At 38.3% G+C, this 21,396-nt stretch overlaps 1 protein-coding gene across 1 annotated transcript in view; it reads right to left on the minus strand.

The window, feature by feature from the left end:
* LOC106870287 (uncharacterized) overlaps nucleotides 1-21,396 on the minus strand; it is a 157,562-nt gene that overhangs the window by 89,630 nt on the left and 46,536 nt on the right. The window contains exon 3 of the mRNA XM_014916308.3: nucleotides 17,917-18,074. Coding sequence (XP_014771794.1) covers nucleotides 17,917-18,074 — 158 coding nt within the window. The remainder of the gene's footprint in view (nucleotides 1-17,916; nucleotides 18,075-21,396) is intronic.

The following is a 21,396-nucleotide window of genomic DNA, read 5'->3' on the forward strand; positions in this document are numbered from 1 at the left end:
GCCATGTTGCGTGTTTGTGAGAAGGTTGTTTTCTTCTAGGAACATGATCAGCCTTTTTCTGACAATGCATTCCATTATCTTGCTAACATGTGAGGTCAGAGAGATGGGCCTGTAGTTTTTAGCATCTGCTCTACTCTCGCCTTTAAGGACAGTGCATATTATACCCTCTTTTAGCATGTTGGGAAGTTTACCACATGCAAGGAAACTCTGAAAAAGTATCTGCAGTGGTTTTGCAAAAGCCTTTTTACATACATGTCTTTAAGAGAACAGCCTGTTGCTGAGTTTGATCTCATCTCATCAATAGCCAATAATACATCCTCTTCTGTTATGTTGATGTAATCGATGGTTGCCTCTTTTTCAAATAGATTCATTACATTGAAGAAATCCTTGTTTATTTGCATATTTTCCAGTGGAGAAGTGAAAACACTTTGGAATTGTTTTAGTGCTTCACTTATATTCCCTGGGTCTGCAGTTAGTAAGCCGTTTTTACCAAATGGTGGCCCTATCTTAGAGCATACTGAGGCAGATTCCTTTGCCAACATGTAGAAAGCTTTAGGAGTTTGTTTTATATTTTCAACTGCCCAGGTTTCTCTTTCTTCCCTTTCTTTTTCATGGGAGAGTGAATTTATTTCCAATCTCAAAGAGTTCCTCTTTCAAGTGGGATTTCACACTCATTGAGGTGTTTATTTCAACGAGATTTTTATTCTCAACTTCATAAGTATTCTTCTGTCTCAGGGAATGATGTTTTGTGTGTAATGGCTCTCTTCTTTGGGACATATTGAATGCATATGGTTCGCATTATTGACATGAATTTGTTGAGTTTTGTATCTATGTCTTGCAAAGAGAGGCCAGCCCTGCTGGAGTATCAGTTTTTCCAGTCAGCCTCACAGAAATTTAGGCTGGATAGTGTTTGAGCGTCACCTGTGCGGAGTTTATCTTTAGTTAATTCCAGGCCATACATTGTCAGTTCCATCATGTTATGGTCTGAGAATATTGTCAGTGATATATTCACAACATGGATAATTTCCACATTGTTTGTAAAACAGAAGTGTAGGATATTTTTATGCCTAGTTGGAGAGAGTATGATCTGCTCCATGAATAGTATTTTCGTAAGATCAAGTAAAGATTCTGCTTATTTCGTTGTGTGTCATTCCTGAGTTTATGTTGCCCTCAGGCCACCTGATGTTGGGGAAGTTGATGTCACCTACCAGGAATACACTCAAGATATTTGGAGAATATATGCAATCATCCTTGTATAACTGAGGTCGGTCTCAACTAACTCCATTTTGTTCATTTCTGTTGGCTGGCCAGAGTGAGGTGCATCTTGAACAGAAAAATTTCCCAATTGAAATCCTGTAAACCACTTCTAGCACATGTATTCCAAAGCAGCAACAGCATTCTCCCTATACACAGAAAATATCTTGCTGCAGGTTTGCATTGCATTCTTGCCTTTTTAAAAATAAAGCATGAGGTGTCAATAGTGTTCATTTTGGTTCTTCATTTTCAGGGTGATCCCAAGCACATAATACAACTCGTCTCATTGCAAGTTTGCATTGTGTCAGGTATCTAACAAGTTTGCATTGTGTCAGGTATCTAACAAGTTTGCATTGTGTCAGGTATCTAACAAGTTTGCATGCAGAAAGGAAATAAGCAACTGAACGTTTTGGCCAACCCAATATATACATACATGTACATACACATCTACACACACGCACATATTTATTCTTTCTACAATAGGTAAAAGGTTTATAATTTTGTGGAGAGGGGGAGGTCAATTACATCAACTCCAGTGCTAAACTGTTACTTATTTTGAGGTACCTATATTCAAAGGTTAAAAGGCAAAGCCAAACTTGGTGGAATTTGAACTCAGAATGTAAAGCCAGTAGAAATGTTGCCAAATCAGTGTGCTAATGATTATCTCACACACACACACACATATCTATAAAAGAGAATCAAGGGAGACTGGTGGTGGCCTGTAACATCAAGATGTGTTTTATTTTGAAAAAAGAAAAGAGTAAAATGGAGTTAGTTGTTCAGAAAACATAGTAGAAAGCACTGTTGGCACAAAAGTGGTATTTTCCTCAGAGTGAATGCCAGATTACATGATGCTTGTGTATGAAGTGCAATGTTGAACGGTAGTGAAATATGGGCCTTACAAAGTGAGAAATAAAGTGAGCATGCCTACAGGATTTGTAACATTAGTGTGTATGAACATTGAGGCACAACTGGGCTCAGAGAAAAACTGAATATAAGAATTCATGTGTAGTGTGTAGGTGAAAAGACTACTTTAGTATGGGCATGTGATGCATATGAAAGATAACTATATAAAAAAATGTTGCACATTCAAAGAAAAATTGAACATGTAGAAGAGGGGAAACCGAGGAAGACTTGGAACAAAGTGTTGAAGAGAAATCTGAAGTGGTATCTTATGAAGGAAGTCACAATGGAATTATTACCTCTGTTGGCAATAAAGCTCTTTTCTCTCAGAGTGAAGATTATATTGTACTATGCTTGCATTAGAATTGTTATGCTGCATGGTAGTAAGGCATAGGCTTTGAATGCAAAAGAGTTGAGAAGTTTAGAAAGAAATGAGACAAGCATGTCCAAGGCTGTGTAATGTTAGTATGTATGAACATTAACAGAGTACAAATAAACTGAGAGGAAACTGGGCGTAAGAGGAATCAGGTATGCACAAGGTGGTAGGCTGCACTGGCATGGAATAACACACATGTAAGATGATTGCTACATTCCAAATTAAGAGAACTTAAGAAAGAGGGAGGCACACACACAAATACATACAATCACATACTATACAGACACTTGCAAGCACACACACACACACATACACATACACACTCACACTCATTTATCTTCTGGTTAAGATGGAAGTAGTAGAAATTATCCTTTTATAAAGTCTAAAAGATAGGAAGAACAGCAGGATAATATCCTCAAACTGGAGATCAGAATTAAATGCCTTCAAGAGAAGACTGCACTAAAAGGAATACCTTTTAGTGCAGTCATATATGCATGAGTTTACCTCACATGTGCATATATTGTTCCTCAACTACATGCTTCTGGGTTCAATCCTACTGCATGGCACCTTAGGCAAGTGTCTTCTTTTATAGCCTCAGGCTGGCCAAAGCCTTGTGAGTAGGATCTGATAGATGGAAACTGAAAGAAGCCAATCATATGGGTGTGTGTGGGTGTGTGTGTGTATGTGTGTATGTGTGTGTATGTGCTTTTGTGACTGTTTGTCCTCAACCACTGCTTGACAACTGTTGTTGGTGTGTTTACATCCTTGTAATTTAGTGGTTCAGCAAAAGAGGTACCAGGTTTAAAAAAAGTACTGGGATCAATTCATTCATCTAAAATTTCTCAAGGTAGTATCCCAGCATGGCCACAGTCTAATGACTGAAAGAAGATAAAAGGTGCATTAAATTATTTCCCTTGATTCAGTGTATTTCTAAACATGTCTGCTCCCCAGTTTATGAGCATATGTTGGTGTGCATATGATAGCCATATGTTTGAGTGCTAGAAAGACCAGAAGTCTAGCCAAATTATTTCCCTTAGCTCATACTATTCTTTTAATATTTCATTGCATATGAAATATAGCCTAGCTGTTGAGAAAACAATTTACAAAACAGATGAAAATTGACCACAAAGAGAATATGGACATGAAACCTTGTGTATACATATACATACACACACACACACACACACATGTACACACATACATAAACACATGTATGCACATACACACACGTATACGTGTACACATTCACACACAGGTATACATGTACACATACACAGGTATACATATACGCATGCACTTGTATACATACATACACATGCATATACACACACACGTATGTATATATATATATATACACACACACACACATACATAGATGTATAAATATAGCCCCCCCTGGACTGGCTCTTGTGCGGGAGGCGCATAAAATACACCATTTTTGAGAGTGGCCGTTGCCAGTACCGACTGACTGGCCTTTGTGCCGGTGTAACGTAAAAGCACCCACTACACTCTCGGAGTGGTTGGCGTTAGGAAGAGCATCCAGCTGTAGAAACTCTGCCAAATCAGATTGGAGCCTGGTGTAGCCATCTGGTTTCACCAGTCCTCAGTCAAATCGTCCAACCCATGCTAGCATGGAAAGCGGACGTTAAACGATGATGATGATCATTATAATCATCATCGTTTAACGTCTGTTTTCCATGCTGGCATGGGTTGGACGGTTTGACTGGGGACTGGCAAGCCAATACGCTGTGCCAAGCATATGCAAGTGTCTTCTAAGACCCAGGACCATCAAAAGCCTTGTGAGAGGATTTATAGATAGAAACTGAAAGAAGCTCATCATATATGAGTATGTGAGTGGGGTGTGCATAGAGGTGTGTTCATGTGTATATCTCATTAGTTTTGGCGTCATGCAATAACTGAAAACTGACGTCACTGTCATACATACAATTTCTAGTCAGGAAGAAATATTACCATGTTCAGAAACAGGTGAGGGTCAATGACATGAATGGTATCCACTCTTAGAAAAGCTACATCAAGTAATTCCATCTGGTGTGTGTAAGCATGGAAAAGTGGATGTGATGATGATGATATATATGTGTGTGTGTACATATCTATACACACATACACATGCATACATGTATGCATATACATACATATATGTATACACATGCATACATGTATATGTCTACACATGCATACATATATATAGACGTGGTCTGATCAATACGCTTCCGGACTGTTGCCATAGTAACAAAGCTAAAGCACACAGAGCGAAGCAGCCTGGTACATATTGACCTTGAACTCTGCTGTGCATGCGCACTACATTTTAGCATTCTAGCTCACTTCTGCTGCTTACAATGACAGAGGAAGTTGAGCAGAGAATCTGCATCAAATTTGTCTAAAGCTTGGTGATGCATACTCAGAGGCCTATGCAAAGTTTTCAAAAAGTTTTCGTCATTCTCAGCACAATTAAGGAGATCTTGTGCAAGTAAACCATGAGTGTCTTTTTGGCCAGCTGAAAGCAGTTTTGGCACAAACTTGGCAGACAACTGTCTCATACCCAAATCTTCAGTGATAATAGACTGAACTGAACCGTAACTGATCTGCATACCCTCTAATAATTCACAGATGGTGATTCAAGGGTTTCCCCTTACAGCTACATGCACATTAATGCTTTTCTCAATTCTGCTGGTTGCACGTCTTCCAATACTGAGATTTTTCAGCCACCATGGAAACGGCTGAACCACTCGTACAATTGTGTGCAGCCCATATACTCCTCTCAATACACTTTCTGCAACTTTGCGTTGGCTTCTGAGCAGGTATCGCCAAAACAACCTTCTCTGACACAGTCGATGTCACAATCACACATTACACATCTTCCTTCCAAGTACTGCTATAAACAGTAGAAGTGAACTAGAATGTTAAAACTTAGTGCGCATACACAGCAGTATGCATGTTCAATCTTTGCCAAGCAGCTTCACTGTTTGTACTTTAGCTTCATTACTATGGCAACAGGCCGGATACTTATTGATCAAACATCATATGTGCACACATATGTATGGATAAACATACACAGATATGTATAAATACACATACACACATATGCATAAATACACATACACACAGATGTATAAATACACATACACACATATGCATAAATACACATACACACATATGCATAAATACACATACACACATATGCATAAATACACATACACACATATGCATAAATACACATACACACATATGCATAAATACACATACACACATATGCATAAATACACATACACACATATGCATAAATACACATACACACATATGCATAAATACACATATGTATAAATACACATACACACATATGTATAAATACACGTGCACGGATGTATAAATACACGTGCACGGATGTATAAATACACGTGCACGCATGTATAAATACACGTGCACGCATGTATAAATACACGTGCACGCATGTATAAATACACGTGCACGCATGTATAAATACACGTGCACGCATGTATAAATACACGTGCACGCATGTATAAATACACGTGCACGCATGTATAAATACACGTGCACGCATGTATAAATACACGTGCACGCATGTATAAATACACGTGCACGCATGTATAAATACACGTGCACGCATGTATAAATACACGTGCACGCATGTATAAATACACGTGCACGCATGTATAAATACACGTGCACGCATGTATAAATACACGTGCACGCATGTATAAATACACGTGCACGCATGTATAAATACACGTGCACGCATGTATAAATACACGTGCACGCATGTATAAATACACGTGCACGCATGTATAAATACACGTGCACGCATGTATAAATACACGTGCACGCATGTATAAATACACGTGCACGCATGTATAAATACACGTGCACGCATGTATAAATACACGTGCACGCATGTATAAATACACGTGCACGCATGTATAAATACACGTGCACGCATGTATAAATACACGTGCACGCATGTATAAATACACGTGCACGCATGTATAAATACACGTGCACGCATGTATAAATACACGTGCACGCATGTATAAATACACGTGCACGCATGTATAAATACACGTGCACGCATGTATAAATACACGTGCACGCATGTATAAATACACGTGCACGCATGTATAAATACACGTGCACGCATGTCACGCATGTATAAATACACGTGCACGCATGTATAAATACACGTGCACGCATGTATAAATACACATACACATACGTATAAATACACATACGTATAAATACACATACACAAATATATGAATACGTATGTATACACATACATATTACACATGCAAACATGTATACATAGATGAGGGACATGTATATATATGTGTATATATATATATATATATATATATATATATATATATACACACATATATATATATATATATATGGAGATTTCTGCGGGACAACCTGTTGAAAGCCACCGACCAGATTTGTGGGTGGTGTAAGGTCCCCTCCCAACCCAGAGTAACGTGGTGGTGGAACAAGGAGGTAGACAGGGCTATTAGACAAAAGAAACAAGCTTGGAAGGACTGGAAGAACGGTGGTAGCAGGGAATTGTACCAATGTGCCAGAAGGGAGGCTAGGCGACAGGTTTATTTAGCCAGAGGGGAAGCAGATAAGGAAAGATTTGCCAATGTTCTGCGCCGTGAGGACCAAAGACTCGAGGTATTTCGGGTTGCAAGACAGTGTAGGAGAGAGAATAGTGATGTTGTAGGAGAGAAATGTGTTCGCATGGATGATGGTACGCTTGCATTAAATGAGGATGCAAAGAAAGAGGTCTGGAGATGCCACTACGATAGATTGCTTAATAAAGAGAATGAATGGGAGAAAGAGAGCCTGCCTTATGTCGACCCAATAGAGGGACCAGCTATCCGAGTTGATAGTACCAGGGTAGATAAAGCAATTAAGAGTATGAAGACCGGGAAAGCCCCCGGCCCATCAGGAATCACTGCAGAGATGCTCAAAATATCTGGCAGTGTTGGCTATAGCCTAGTCACCCGTATTACGAACCAGGTGATACACGAAGGAGTCATACCCTATGACTGGTGTAGCAGCATCATAGTCAACTGCTACAAAGGTAAAGGGGACGCTTTAGATACAAATAATTACAGAGGCATCAAGCTGTTAGATCAGGTTATGAAAGTTACAGAGAGGGTCATAGCCCAACTAATTAGGGAGCGAATCAATTTAGATGAGATGCAGTTTGGGTTCGTGCCAGGTAAAAGCACTACTGATGCCTTATTTCTAGTGAGACAGTTGCAAGAGAAATACCTAGCCAAGGATAAACCTCTGTACCTGGCTTTCGTTGACATGGAGAAAGCCTTTGACAGGGTCCCCCGATCCCTTATCTGGTGGTCAATGAGGAAACTTGGGATAGAAGAATGGCTAGTGAGAGCTGTGCGAGCCATGTACAGAGATGCGGCCAGTAAGGTGAGGGTTGGAAATGAGTACAGCAATGAATTCCGGGTAGAGGTAGGGGTCCACCAAGGTTCCGTCCTCAGCCCCCTATTATTTACCATAGTCCTCCAGGCAATCACAGAGGAGTTCAAGACAGGTTGCCCCTGGGAGCTCCTCTATGCTGATGACCTTGCCCTAATTGCGGAGTCACTATCAGAACTAGAGGAGAAGTTTCAGGTGTGGAAGCAAGGTCTAGAACTGAAGGGCCTTAGAGTCAACCTAGCTAAAACCAAAATCCTAATAAGTAGGAAGGTAGATAAAACACAAACCCCTTCAGGTAGATGGCCCTGCTCAGTATGTAGAAAAGGAGTAGGTAGTAACTCTATAAGATGTACCCGGTGCAAGCTATGGACACATAAGAGGTGCAGCAACATCAAAGGCAGGTTAACTAGCAAGTTAGTTTTTGTTTGTGGCAGATGTTCAGGTGCAATAAAGACTGCAAACAAACAGGAAACAACTTCTATCTCATTCCAGGGTGAAAAACTAGAGGTAGTCGATAGCTTCCGCTATCTGGGCGACCAAGTTAGTAGTGGGGGTGGGTGCGCTGAAAGTGTAGCTGCTAGAATAAGAATAGCCTGGGCAAAGTTTAGAGAGCTCTTACCCCTGCTGGCGACAAAGGGACTCTCACTCAGAGTAAAAGGCAGACTGTATGACGCATGCGTACGAACAACCATGCTACATGGCAGTGAAACATGGGCTGTAACTGCTGAGGACATACGTAAGCTCGCAAGGAATGAAGCCAGTATGCTCCGTTGGATGTGTAATGTCAATGTGAATACCCGTCAGAGTGTAAGTATCTTGAGAGAAAAGCTGAACATTAGAAGCATCAGTTGTGGCGTGCAAGAGAGACGATTGCGCTGGTATGGACATGTGGTGAGAATGGAGGAGGATAGCTGCGTGAAAAAGTGCCACACCCTAACAGTTGAGGGAACCCGTGGAAGAGGTAGGCCCAGGAAGACCTGGGCTGAGGTGGTGAGGCAAGACCTTCGTACATTGGGCCTCACCGAGGCGATGACTACGGACCGAGACCTTTGGAAATGGGCTGTGCGTGAGAAGACCCGGCAAGCCAAGTAAGATCGTTGCCAGTGCCCCTGGACTGGTTCTTGTGCGGGTGGCACATGAGATGCACCATTTTGAGCGTGGCCGTTGCCAGTACCGCCTGACTGGCTCCTGTAGGATTTTCGAGCGAGATCGTTGCCAGTGCCCCTGGACTGGCTTGTGCGGGTGGCACATAAAAGACACCATTTCGAGCGTGGCCGTTTTCGTGCGGGTGACACGTAAAAGCACCCACTACACTCTCTGAGTGGTTGGCGTTAGGAAGGGCATCCAGCTGTAGAAACTCTGCCAAATCAGACTGGAGCCTGGTGTTGCCATCCGGTTTCACCAGTCCTCAGTCAAATCGTCCAACCCATGCTAGCATGGAAAGCGGACGTTAAACGATGATGATGATGATGATGATGATGATGATGATGATGATGATGATATACATACACATACAGACATGCATGTATATATACATATATATATATATACATATAAATATATATATATATGTATCAGAGGCATCAAGCTGTTAGATCAGGTTATGAAAGTTACAGAGAGGGTCATAGCCCAACTAATTAGGGAGCGAATCAATTTAGATGAGATGCAGTTTGGGTTCGTGCCAGGTAAAAGCACTACTGATGCCTTATTTCTAGTGAGACAGTTGCAAGAGAAATACCTAGCCAAGGATAAACCTCTGTACCTGGCTTTCGTTGACATGGAGAAAGCCTTTGACAGGGTCCCCCGATCCCTTATCTGGTGGTCAATGAGGAAACTTGGGATAGAAGAATGGCTAGTGAGAGCTGTGCGAGCCATGTACAGAGATGCGGCCAGTAAGGTGAGGGTTGGAAATGAGTACAGCAATGAATTCCGGGTAGAGGTAGGGGTCCACCAAGGTTCCGTCCTCAGCCCCCTATTATTTACCATAGTCCTCCAGGCAATCACAGAGGAGTTCAAGACAGGTTGCCCCTGGGAGCTCCTCTATGCTGATGACCTTGCCCTAATTGCGGAGTCACTATCAGAACTAGAGGAGAAGTTTCAGGTGTGGAAGCAAGGTCTAGAATTGAAGGGCCTTAGAGTCAACCTAGCTAAAACCAAAATCCTAATAAGTAGGAAGGTAGATAAAACACAAACCCCTTCAGGTAGATGGCCCTGCTCAGTATGTAGAAAAGGAGTAGGTAGTAACTCTATAAGATGTACCCGGTGCAAGCTATGGACACATAAGAGGTGCAGCAACATCAAAGGCAGGTTAACTAGCAAGTTAGTTTTTGTTTGTGGCAGATGTTCAGGTGCAATAAAGACTGCAAACAAACAGGAAACAACTTCTATCTCATTCCAGGGTGAAAAACTAGAGGTAGTCGATAGCTTCCGCTATCTGGGCGACCAAGTTAGTAGTGGGGGTGGGTGCGCTGAAAGTGTAGCTGCTAGAATAAGAATAGCCTGGGCAAAGTTTAGAGAGCTCTTACCCCTGCTGGCGACAAAGGGACTCTCACTCAGAGTAAAAGGCAGACTGTATGACGCATGCGTACGAACAACCATGCTACATGGCAGTGAAACATGGGCTGTAACTGCTGAGGACATACGTAAGCTCGCAAGGAATGAAGCCAGTATGCTCCGTTGGATGTGTAATGTCAATGTGAATACCCGTCAGAGTGTAAGTATCTTGAGAGAAAAGCTGAACATTAGAAGCATCAGTTGTGGCGTGCAAGAGAGACGATTGCGCTGGTATGGACATGTGGTGAGAATGGAGGAGGATAGCTGCGTGAAAAAGTGCCACACCCTAACAGTTGAGGGAACCCGTGGAAGAGGTAGGCCCAGGAAGACCTGGGCTGAGGTGGTGAGGCAAGACCTTCGTACATTGGGCCTCACCGAGGCGATGACTACGGACCGAGACCTTTGGAAATGGGCTGTGCGTGAGAAGACCCGGCAAGCCAAGTAAGATCGTTGCCAGTGCCCCTGGACTGGTTCTTGTGCGGGTGGCACATGAGATGCACCATTTTGAGCGTGGCCGTTGCCAGTACCGCCTGACTGGCTCCTGTAGGATTTTCGAGCGAGATCGTTGCCAGTGCCCCTGGACTGGCTTGTGCGGGTGGCACATAAAAGACACCATTTCGAGCGTGGCCGTTTTCGTGCGGGTGACACGTAAAAGCACCCACTACACTCTCTGAGTGGTTGGCGTTAGGAAGGGCACCCAGCTGTAGAAACTCTGCCAAATCAGACTGGAGCCTGGTGTTGCCATCCGGTTTCACCAGTCCTCAGTCAAATCGTCCAACCCATGCTAGCATGGAAAGCGGACGTTAAACGATGATGATGATGATGATGATTTATATATACATACATATATATATATACATACATACATATATATACATACAAACATATATATATACATACAAACATACATATATACATACAAACATACATACATACCTACATACAAACATACATACATACATATACATATATACATACATACATATACATACATACATATATACATATACATGCATACATACATATACATACACATACATACATACATACACATACATACATACACATACATACATACACACACACACACACATATATATATATAGTCACCCATACATACCGGCCTCCCCTCTCCATGCCACCAGTGTTATCCAAGGGAAAGGCAAAGGGTCTGATACAGCTTGGCACCTGTGACGTTGCAACTCACTTTTACAGCTGAGTGAACTGGAGTAACGTGAAATAAAGTGTCTTGCTCAAGAACACAACACGCAACCCAGTCCAGGATTCAAACTCACAACCTGATGATCGTAAGCTCGACGCTCTAACCATTGAGCCATGCACCTTCATTTCTATTACTAGCTCTTTGCTAAATGCTATCAATTTTACTTTAATTGCTCTTTTCAGGGTGACCTACCACTAGCTGTTGACAATCGCTTCTGTGAACTGCCACTTAACAAGTTCCCTAATCCAGTCTCTGTAGTCTTTGCATGCCAGTAAGGATGCATTCAATTTCCAGTAACCAGGTCTCTAAACAGTAATGCGCCAGTACTTCTTCCGGAGATCAAATGCTCATTTTATCTGGAGGGAAGTTGATGGCCTCAGCTTTTGGGATGCAAAAGGAATTGTGTTTATTGGTTATCTTCAAAAGGACCACACCATCAATAGAGAGTATTTACTAAGGCATTTATGAAAGGTATTTATCAAGACCAAACATCCAGGAAAACTGACAAAAGGGGTTTTGTTTCATCAAAGCAATGCTCCAGCACACAAGTCCTTGCTTTCAATGGCTGCTGTGAAGTGCTTTGTAGAAGAAAACAAAAACATTCTAACTCTAATTGCCAATGTTGCTATGTTTAAGCTGATTGGTAAGTTGAACTAAATGATACATTCCTTTTTCTAGTTTTGTTTGGTTTATTTGTAAGGCTTCAGGTATGTAGGTTTTCATTATAGAATGGTGCTGATTTGTTGAATAATATTTTGTCAGATGACATATTCTCAAACATTTATTAATGCTCTTTATTTTGAAAGCAAATGGTTCTAACATTTGTATGTAGATAGTGATAGTTCAGATTCTTGTAAGGATAATATTTTCCTGTGTTTAGATCTGGTGACTTCAATCAGAAATAAAAATTTATCAAAAGACATAAGTTCAGCAAAACAGGATATGCATCATATAACCAACAGGCAGATACAGAACAACTACTGAACCAACAAAGGGACAAGTGATAAATAACCAGCTAAACATGACAAAGTTTAGAAAAACAGGATGGTTGTGGTTGGTTATGCAATAGACTGAATTGGGCAACTGGAAATGATACATAAATAAACAACCCCAGAAAAAGTAGGATTGGTGAACAATCCCAAAAATCACAGAGTCACACGACAACAAAGTTGGCTAATGAAAAAATACAACCAAAGAATTAACATATAAAAGCAATATCAACCAGAGACATCATTTTAATGAAGCAATATTAGAAATCAACAAATGAAAACAACAGCCACAGACAAAAGCATGAACCTACTCCAAAACATATAACACTAGCCCAGATACTCACACAAGATAGTTCTTGCCTGAAGATTGTAGTGAGTAGCAACCAAATATTGAATTGCAAGGAAATAGAATTTAGTTTAAACTACAGGCACGCACACACTATACACTTACTTACTTGCTTATGGGGGTCCATAGAACTTGATGTTGCCCATTTTCTCTTTCAATTCTGATCTTTAAATGTCTGTGCTACTTAAAGATCAGTAGCAATACACAACTAACAGAAGAATCATGATTGCTACTACCAATGTTACACCTACTGTATGCCTACATGAATGAAGAACTAACATAAGTGGCAGTATTTCATTGTTGCAGATGTATATGATATCCAAACAACCACAATGAAAATCTCTGTGATCCAAGATTCATGATCCCTGACACCTACACAATGAAGCTTTACAATAGTACCAGAAATGAAATATTTCCTACCACTACTAACTTTGATGTGAAGGAGATCCAAGAAGACTTAACTTCTCTTGGCAGCTGCAAGAAGCTAGCAGAAATTCAGTCTGTTCAAAACCACCTTAAAGCTAACATCCACAGCTTGTTTTTCTTTTAGAATGTACTCTCCTAGTTCACATCTTCCTGGATTCATTCTGAAGACAACAGGGTAGCACAGACAGGCCACTCACACAACACCTAAGGAGCTTTATCTACCCCCATCACTGTGACAGATGTTCTGATAGAAACTAAGAGGCCATCCTTTATAAAGTGGTTTCACAACAGTAACACTCATTCATCACCTCAATGACTTGTATGGCCCTGCACACATTTCACAAATAACTGTTTCGCAGGTAAGAATTCAATTGATTGAATAATCATGTAAAGAATGAATGAGTGTGTGTGTGTGTGTGAATGAATGAGAGAGTATGTGTGTGTGTATCCATCCAATTCATGTCAGCATAAAAAAATAGATATTAAATAATGATGGTGCTAAATCCGACAAGTTTTTATGAGCTAAATCTGACAAGTTTTTACGCCTCCTTTTTTCAAGAACTACTAGTGAGCAGTCAATGGTGTTGGAATGCATGAAAATTCAAGTTGTAGTTGAGAAAATGTTAACTGACATGGATGACTGGAATATTGGGAACAACCCAATATTGGAAAAGAGTTACCTATATCATGATGATTTGTACTGGGTATTAAAATGCCAACATCATGACTATGGCTCAATGCTTTGTGAAGTATATAAGACATAACATGGACAACTGCAATGGAGACTAAGAAGCCATGGCCAGCAGGAATGGATAAGGCAGGCATTCTGACTGCATCTGCATGCTGAAATTCATCCCCATATATTTGAAGAGGGCTTTAGGCTCAATTCAGATAGCTATGTAAAGTTGCTGGAGACTGTGCTCAGTCTCTGGCTAGAGAGGGTTGCTGCTGGAAGGCCATATATGTGATAGCAGGATTCAGCTCTTTGCCATACCTCTGGAAAGAGTCAGAAGTTGTTGCCATTGAATTTCTATGACTTCACCAGCCCCAATTTCTAGCCTTCCAATTTCCCTGATTGTAATCCCATAGATTACTGTGCGTGGTGTGGTTGAGAAAGACATGAACTGCCCTGCCTGTAATGCCAAAGCTGAGCTGGTAGCCAAGATCAAGGAAGTGTTTGAAGATCTTCCCAGGCACACAGTGAAGAATGCATGCACCAGGTTCCAGAGCTATTTTGAGACCATGGTGGAAGCTGGGGATAATTAATTTTAGTAAACTGGGATAATTAATTCTAGTAAACAGTTATCTCCCAGTTGATAGCTTTACAACTTTTAAAAAATATTTTAATTTTCAGATGGGATATTACATTTTGTTTTCCTTTTATGCAAATTGCCAATTTTAGCCCAGAAACCCTGTATATAGTAGCACAATTACAACTGTGTGGTTGAGAAGTTTGCTTTCCAACCACATGGTTTTGTGTTTAATCGTTCTATGTGGCACTTTGGACAAGTGTCTTCTACTGTAGCTTCAGGCTGACTAATGCCTTGTAATTGCTTGACAGAAATAGAAACAGAAAAAAACAACAACAAAAGAAAGTATAAATGTGTGCATGTATGTGTTTGTGTATGTGAATGTGTCTCCTGGTCGTGACATTATGCAATAGTTACAAAGGAGCCTCAGCATCACAAGTAGTTTTATTTCATTCCAATCTACCATGAAAACATGTCTAGCTATGAGGAAATATTACCTTGCTTGTTGAATAGGCAAGTGTTGTCAACAGGACATCCGGCTGTAAAAAAAATCCGCCTCAGTTCCATCTGATCCATGCAAGCATGGAAAAGTGGATGATAAAAAATGCACACTGATGTATATAAGAGACAAAATATCTGAGTGTCTGAATCTATGATATTTGACTGAAAAATTCAGAATATGAACATTCTCCATATTTGGAATAATGATATATAAGAAGCTGTAAAATGCTTATGTATGATGTAAGTAAGAAATCTCTACAAAATACTAGAAGTGTATGGGTGTATGAAAGAAAATGACTAAAGACTACATTGTGCTTTTCAACATATTTGAGGGAAATGAAATCCTGCTACAGCCAACAATTGTAAAGCTAATTCAATTAATGCTTTGCTTGAAATGCATTATAATAGCTTACTTTGATTCTTCTTACATTGCATGTCTTGAAAATAACTAGTGACATCTAGAGAGAAAGCCAAAGACAGAATGAGGAGTGGCTGGAATTGTGAAGGCTACAAGTAGCCTTCACAATAGCCTTTCTCAACAATAGGTCATTAAATCATTCATTAAAAACAGAAAACATTTACTGACCAGTGCACTATAAGAAATTGTGTAGGTATATCACAATATGTTACTGTAATTATATATCTGACATATGTATAGTAATAATAAGATTATTTAGAAATATTTTCCACACATAATTCATTTCACATACACTTAATTAGTAAAATCATGATATATCTAGGGTAGCTTATATCACTCATATACATATCTTTAACAAAGTATAAAGACATTAGTCTTCAATACACAGGATGTAGTTTCCTTTATATCTATTCTTTTACTCATGTTTCTGTCAGAGTTAATCTCAAAATAAATTTCTTTCTTCTATTGCAATAGAAATATTTCCAGTTGAAAATGGAATATAAGAGAACCATACCAACAAAGATTTGCTGTTACCAGGCAACATATAGTTTTGTTATTTACAGTGAATTAAACTTGAGCAACAATTAACCTAGCCTCTTTCTCTTTCTCACTCAAATTATATACCCTATATTTGTTAGGTATAATGGCAACAAACTGCTTAGAGTGAGACTATATTTATCTTGTAGACATACTATAGCATTTTTATTATGTATGTAGATATTTAACAATGGGTTAACGTGCCAGACACAAAAGATTTACTTTATAGATTAAAATTTCACTAAAAGCATTATATTATGACTTTGCTTCAATTCACATAGCATCAGTTTTTCATATTAGAATGATCCACAATCTCATTATTGGTTCCCCCACTCCATTTAACAAGCTGGTTTGCATGGAATAGTTTTTACAAATAAAAGTGTTTGCATTTTGTAAAAGGAATTGTTTTACAACCAGGTATCCTCCCTACTTATTGAAATCAACCATGGAGTTGATTACAATCCTTTCTCAGCACAATCTCATGGAAGTACGTACATGCAAGCGTTTACAGAATATACATAAGAAAATTTCAATGAAAATGGGTAGAAAGCAAAAGGGCAAAAAAAAAAAGCATATATCCATCTTTCTCCCTCTCTCTAATATGTGCGTGTGTGTGTATAGGATTGGTTACACAATTTATACAAATCATGAAATGTGAATTAAATATCAAGCCTTAAAATATATTTTTATTTAAATATGTAAAGAGCTTATACATTTATGTCTCGATTGTAAGTATTGGCATTGAATGATGGGTATGCACAGAAAATAAGGCAAGCTCTTTAAGTTAATATTCTTTTGAATGCATTCAGTACATCAAGATATATTCTTTGAATAATCATAGTTTAATAATAATAACTGGGAAGAACTATGGTTAGTCCAAAACTACAGAATTATTGTTTATTTAATATTTAAGCTACTGTACATATCAATTTTCTCAATCGTATATTAAGAAAATAGTTATGTAATTGATTACCATCAGAGAAGAGAAATATAAAAATATTAATCTTCATTTACCATCAAGAAACAAAGACAGGGTCATATCTATTGCACAATGAAAAAATGAATTTAGTTTAAACCCTGTAACTTCACAAAGTCAGTTCAATTGAATGCCTTTTAGTTCATGTGAGAATCCTTAGCTGAAACAAAACATGAAGTCAATGTTTTACAATTGATAATCCTGTTATGACTAACAAGATGCAGGTGATTGAAGCTGAGTGTTTTGACAAGCTACGTCAGGTCACATCATTTTGAATGAACTTTTAGGTTGAAAGAAAGCAGCCTATATCTCTGAATATATTATATTCTCATAGGAACATGCAGGTTTACTAAAAAACAGGTCAGAATTCTTGATGGACAAAACCTACAAACCTGAAAGTTCTAAAGAATTCCCATGTCTATATCCTATAAACACATCAAATAAACTGTAGCCATAATACAACTACCACTTTCATCATCCGTCATTAATTTAATTTATTCCTTTTGATGGTCAGCTAAGATATTCTAATTAGGAAATAGTTCTTAATATAAAGTAATTAGTATTGCAAAGCAACTAGTTTATAATATGGAAGAAAGCTGATTACTGTTTTTGTTAGATTTTAAATTGTAAAAATTTATTAAAAAAGAAGCTTGATATTTACTAATTTTAATACAAGGCACTTACCTCTATACAATTATTACAAACACTACAATGAGAGCACCTGGGTGGCCTGTAAAACTGACATGTGGTACACCATTTCATTCGCATAGTAATACCTTTAATTTCGACATTTTTGTACAGTGGAGCTCTGAAGTCATCATCCCGAAACTCATCTTCATGAGCTGTCAAGGAAAAGTAAAAAATATTCAGTTAGTATTATTAATAATACTAACTGAATAGAAATATTCAGCTAGTATTATTAATTAAATTACACACATCTCCATTATAAAAGGATGCATTAGGAAAATCAGTACCATTAAAAAACCATTTTTCTTTTAAAATTCAAGTATGGATATAATTACATTCATTTTAAGTCATAAGAATTTATAACAAACTCAAAAACTATAAATTAATTACATGCAACTAAAAATAGAAAAAGAATAGCCAATGCGAGTAATATTATCTTTTCATAGAAATATACAAAAAAAAAAACTCTTCCCAACCAATTGGTACCTTCTGAACTATTGACATGCAACTTTCATTGCAATCTTACTATAACTATAGTTAGCATTATCGACAACTATTGTTAATCACCTCTTTAAGTACATTTACATTAATTCAGTACAAGCTTCTAATTACATTTGTCTTTACTTACAGAGTAAGGTCATTGTACTTAAAACTATTTGACTATATTATTTATGTACTATTTCTTCTTTAGGACAAGGTTACAGGTATATACAAAATAAAATTAAGATCTTATCTTGTGATAGTAATGCAACAAAAATTTAGCACCCTACTACCACCGCCTATTCCAAAGTTATGTGGGCCAGAGATAGATAATTGAAAATTCTAATTATGTTCTAATTATTTTTTTTTTTTTAATCCCTATTTTGTACACATGCAATATCTGTACAGCAGGACTGCTTACATATACACTAAGACAGAAGTCAAAACATGAATATTCAAACAAATAGACTATATTTTTTTCTTTTAAAACTCCTTGTTTGAGGTCAGACAAAAAAATTTTCTGAAACACTGTCATAAATGATTTGTTTTGAACAAATATAAAAACAAATTTATAGAAGAGGAAGCACTATCACCATCATAATTTTATGCTGATTGTTTCAACAGGATTCTACCACTCTGTGTTAACTCATCTGCAAGGGCCAACATACTTAAATCTGACTAAATCACTTCACATATCTTCTGGCTAAATTCTATATCAGTGGTTCCCAACCTTTTCACTACCAAGGACCCCTTTTATTTAAATGAGTTTTCCGATGGGCTTCAAGATATTGAAAGGTTTGTCAGCTTAACATGTTCACAAACCCCCAGTACTACTTTGCAGACCACAGGTTGGGAACCACTGTTCTATATAACAAATTCTTACTGCAGCAACTTAATTAAATTGGGATATTATTGCTGGCTAAATGCAAAGAAACAAATTTTTAGACAAAATGAATATTTTATATATATATATATATATATATATATATATATATATATTCTTTTACTTGTTTCAGTCATTTGACTGTGGCCATGCTGGAGCACCGCCTTTAGTCAAGTAAATCGACCCCAGGACTTATTCTTTGGATGCCTAGTACTTGGTCTATCGGTCTCTTTTTGCCGAACCGCTAAGTTACAGGGACGTAAACACACCACTATCGGTTGTCAAGCGATGTTGGGGAGACAAACACAGACACACATACACATATATATATACATATATACGACAGGCTTCTTTCAGTTTCCGTCTACCAAATCCACTCACAAGGCTTTGGTCGGCCCGAGGCTATAGTAGAAGACACTTGCCCAAGGTGCCACGCAGTGGGAATGAACCCGGAACCATGTGGTTGGTAAGCAAGCTACTTACCACACAGCCAATTATATTTGGGGATGGTCTTACTTTTACCAATTAACACTTCAGCTTTATTATTATTATTTTTATTTTAGTGTTCTTTACCTGAAATCTTCCATTACACGTCCTGTGACCTCTTCAGTGACTCTCCATCCCACGTTGGGTGGAAAGTCGATGAAGGTGTTAGGATGTGCCACAAAATGTGTGATGAAAGATTTCAGACAAAGGACACTAAAATAAAAATAAAGCTGAAGTAAAGAACATGTATATAGTGCGTGTGGTTAATTACCAAAAATATGACCATCCCCAAATAAAACAATATCTGTTTCAACACAAGATTTCACATCAGGAATCTTGCAAAACAAATAAATATATATATATATATATATATATATATATATATATATATATCGTTGTTTAACATCCACTTTCCATGCTGGCATGGGTTGGACAATTTGATGAAGACTGGCAAACTGGGAGGCTGCACTCCGCTCCAATCTGATTGGGCAAGGTTTCTACAGCCAAATGTTTTTCCTAATGCCAACCACTCCGAGAGTGTAGTGGGTGCTTTTTACGTGCCACTGGAGCAGGTGCCAGTCAGGTGGCACTGGCATCATATATATATATGTATATATATATATATAATTCTTTAGGAATTTTGAAAATATGAAAAAAATTAATGTTTTTCTCAGAAGTTACAATGGTCAAGTGTATATAATAATAATCTTTTTAATCATGCAGTCATGTTAAAAAGGACTAGAATGCTCCTGTATCTTATCAAGACATTGCAATGTTTCAAAGCCCCTTACTTAAATGAAACTGCATGTTAAGGACATACATCATCTAACGGAAGATGTCCACAAATGATGCAATACAATAGCAATCAGCATATTCACTTTTGAATTTGTCTGAACATGTTAGAGTGAATAAATACATTATTGTTTGGATTTCTGATGTTTAGCATTGCACTTCATGAAGTATTACCAATCTAGCATATATGAGCAAATAATTTGTTTGTTGATTTCTATAAACAAGAGTCAATACTCTTGTTAGACGTACTGGTCCAGGGGTAGCTTTGAGTGAAGAGATCCTCAATAAGATTGAAACACTGTTGTGTCTCAAAGCTCTCTTACACCAATGAATTGTGTGTGTTATGAACACTCAAAAAGTTCTCCAATGACAAACTACAACAGCAATCAACATATTCATGTTCAAATCCACCAGAATGTATTGAGAATTTTCCTGGCAGCAGAGCTGATTATGAATAGAGAAAGAATGCTTCTGAGCAATGTGAACAGACTGAAATATGGCAGGACTGAATTCTCTTATGTATATTTGAATATATAAAATAAATATTACAGGTTTAAATTTATGTGGCTTCCACTTTAAATGCTTGTATGCCAGTGGGACTGCGACTCCAAACACAAAAGTTTGCTCTTACATCAATGCGTCTACAGCTCAGGAACAACGAACATTTATACACAATCAAGCATTTGTTACTTACATTGCACAAGACCTGCTTTGTGTGTGTGTAAGTGTGTGTTTTTATGCAAAGTTATAGATAAAAAGAATTTAACATTAAATCGAAGGGTCACTCAGTACTTTTAGAGTACATATTTATTGATTTTCAAAGAGTGACACTGACT

This window comes from Octopus bimaculoides, chromosome Z (genome assembly GCF_046866305.1).
Source record: "Octopus bimaculoides isolate indiv1 chromosome Z, ASM4686630v1, whole genome shotgun sequence".
Lineage (NCBI taxonomy): Eukaryota > Metazoa > Mollusca > Cephalopoda > Octopoda > Octopodidae > Octopus > Octopus bimaculoides.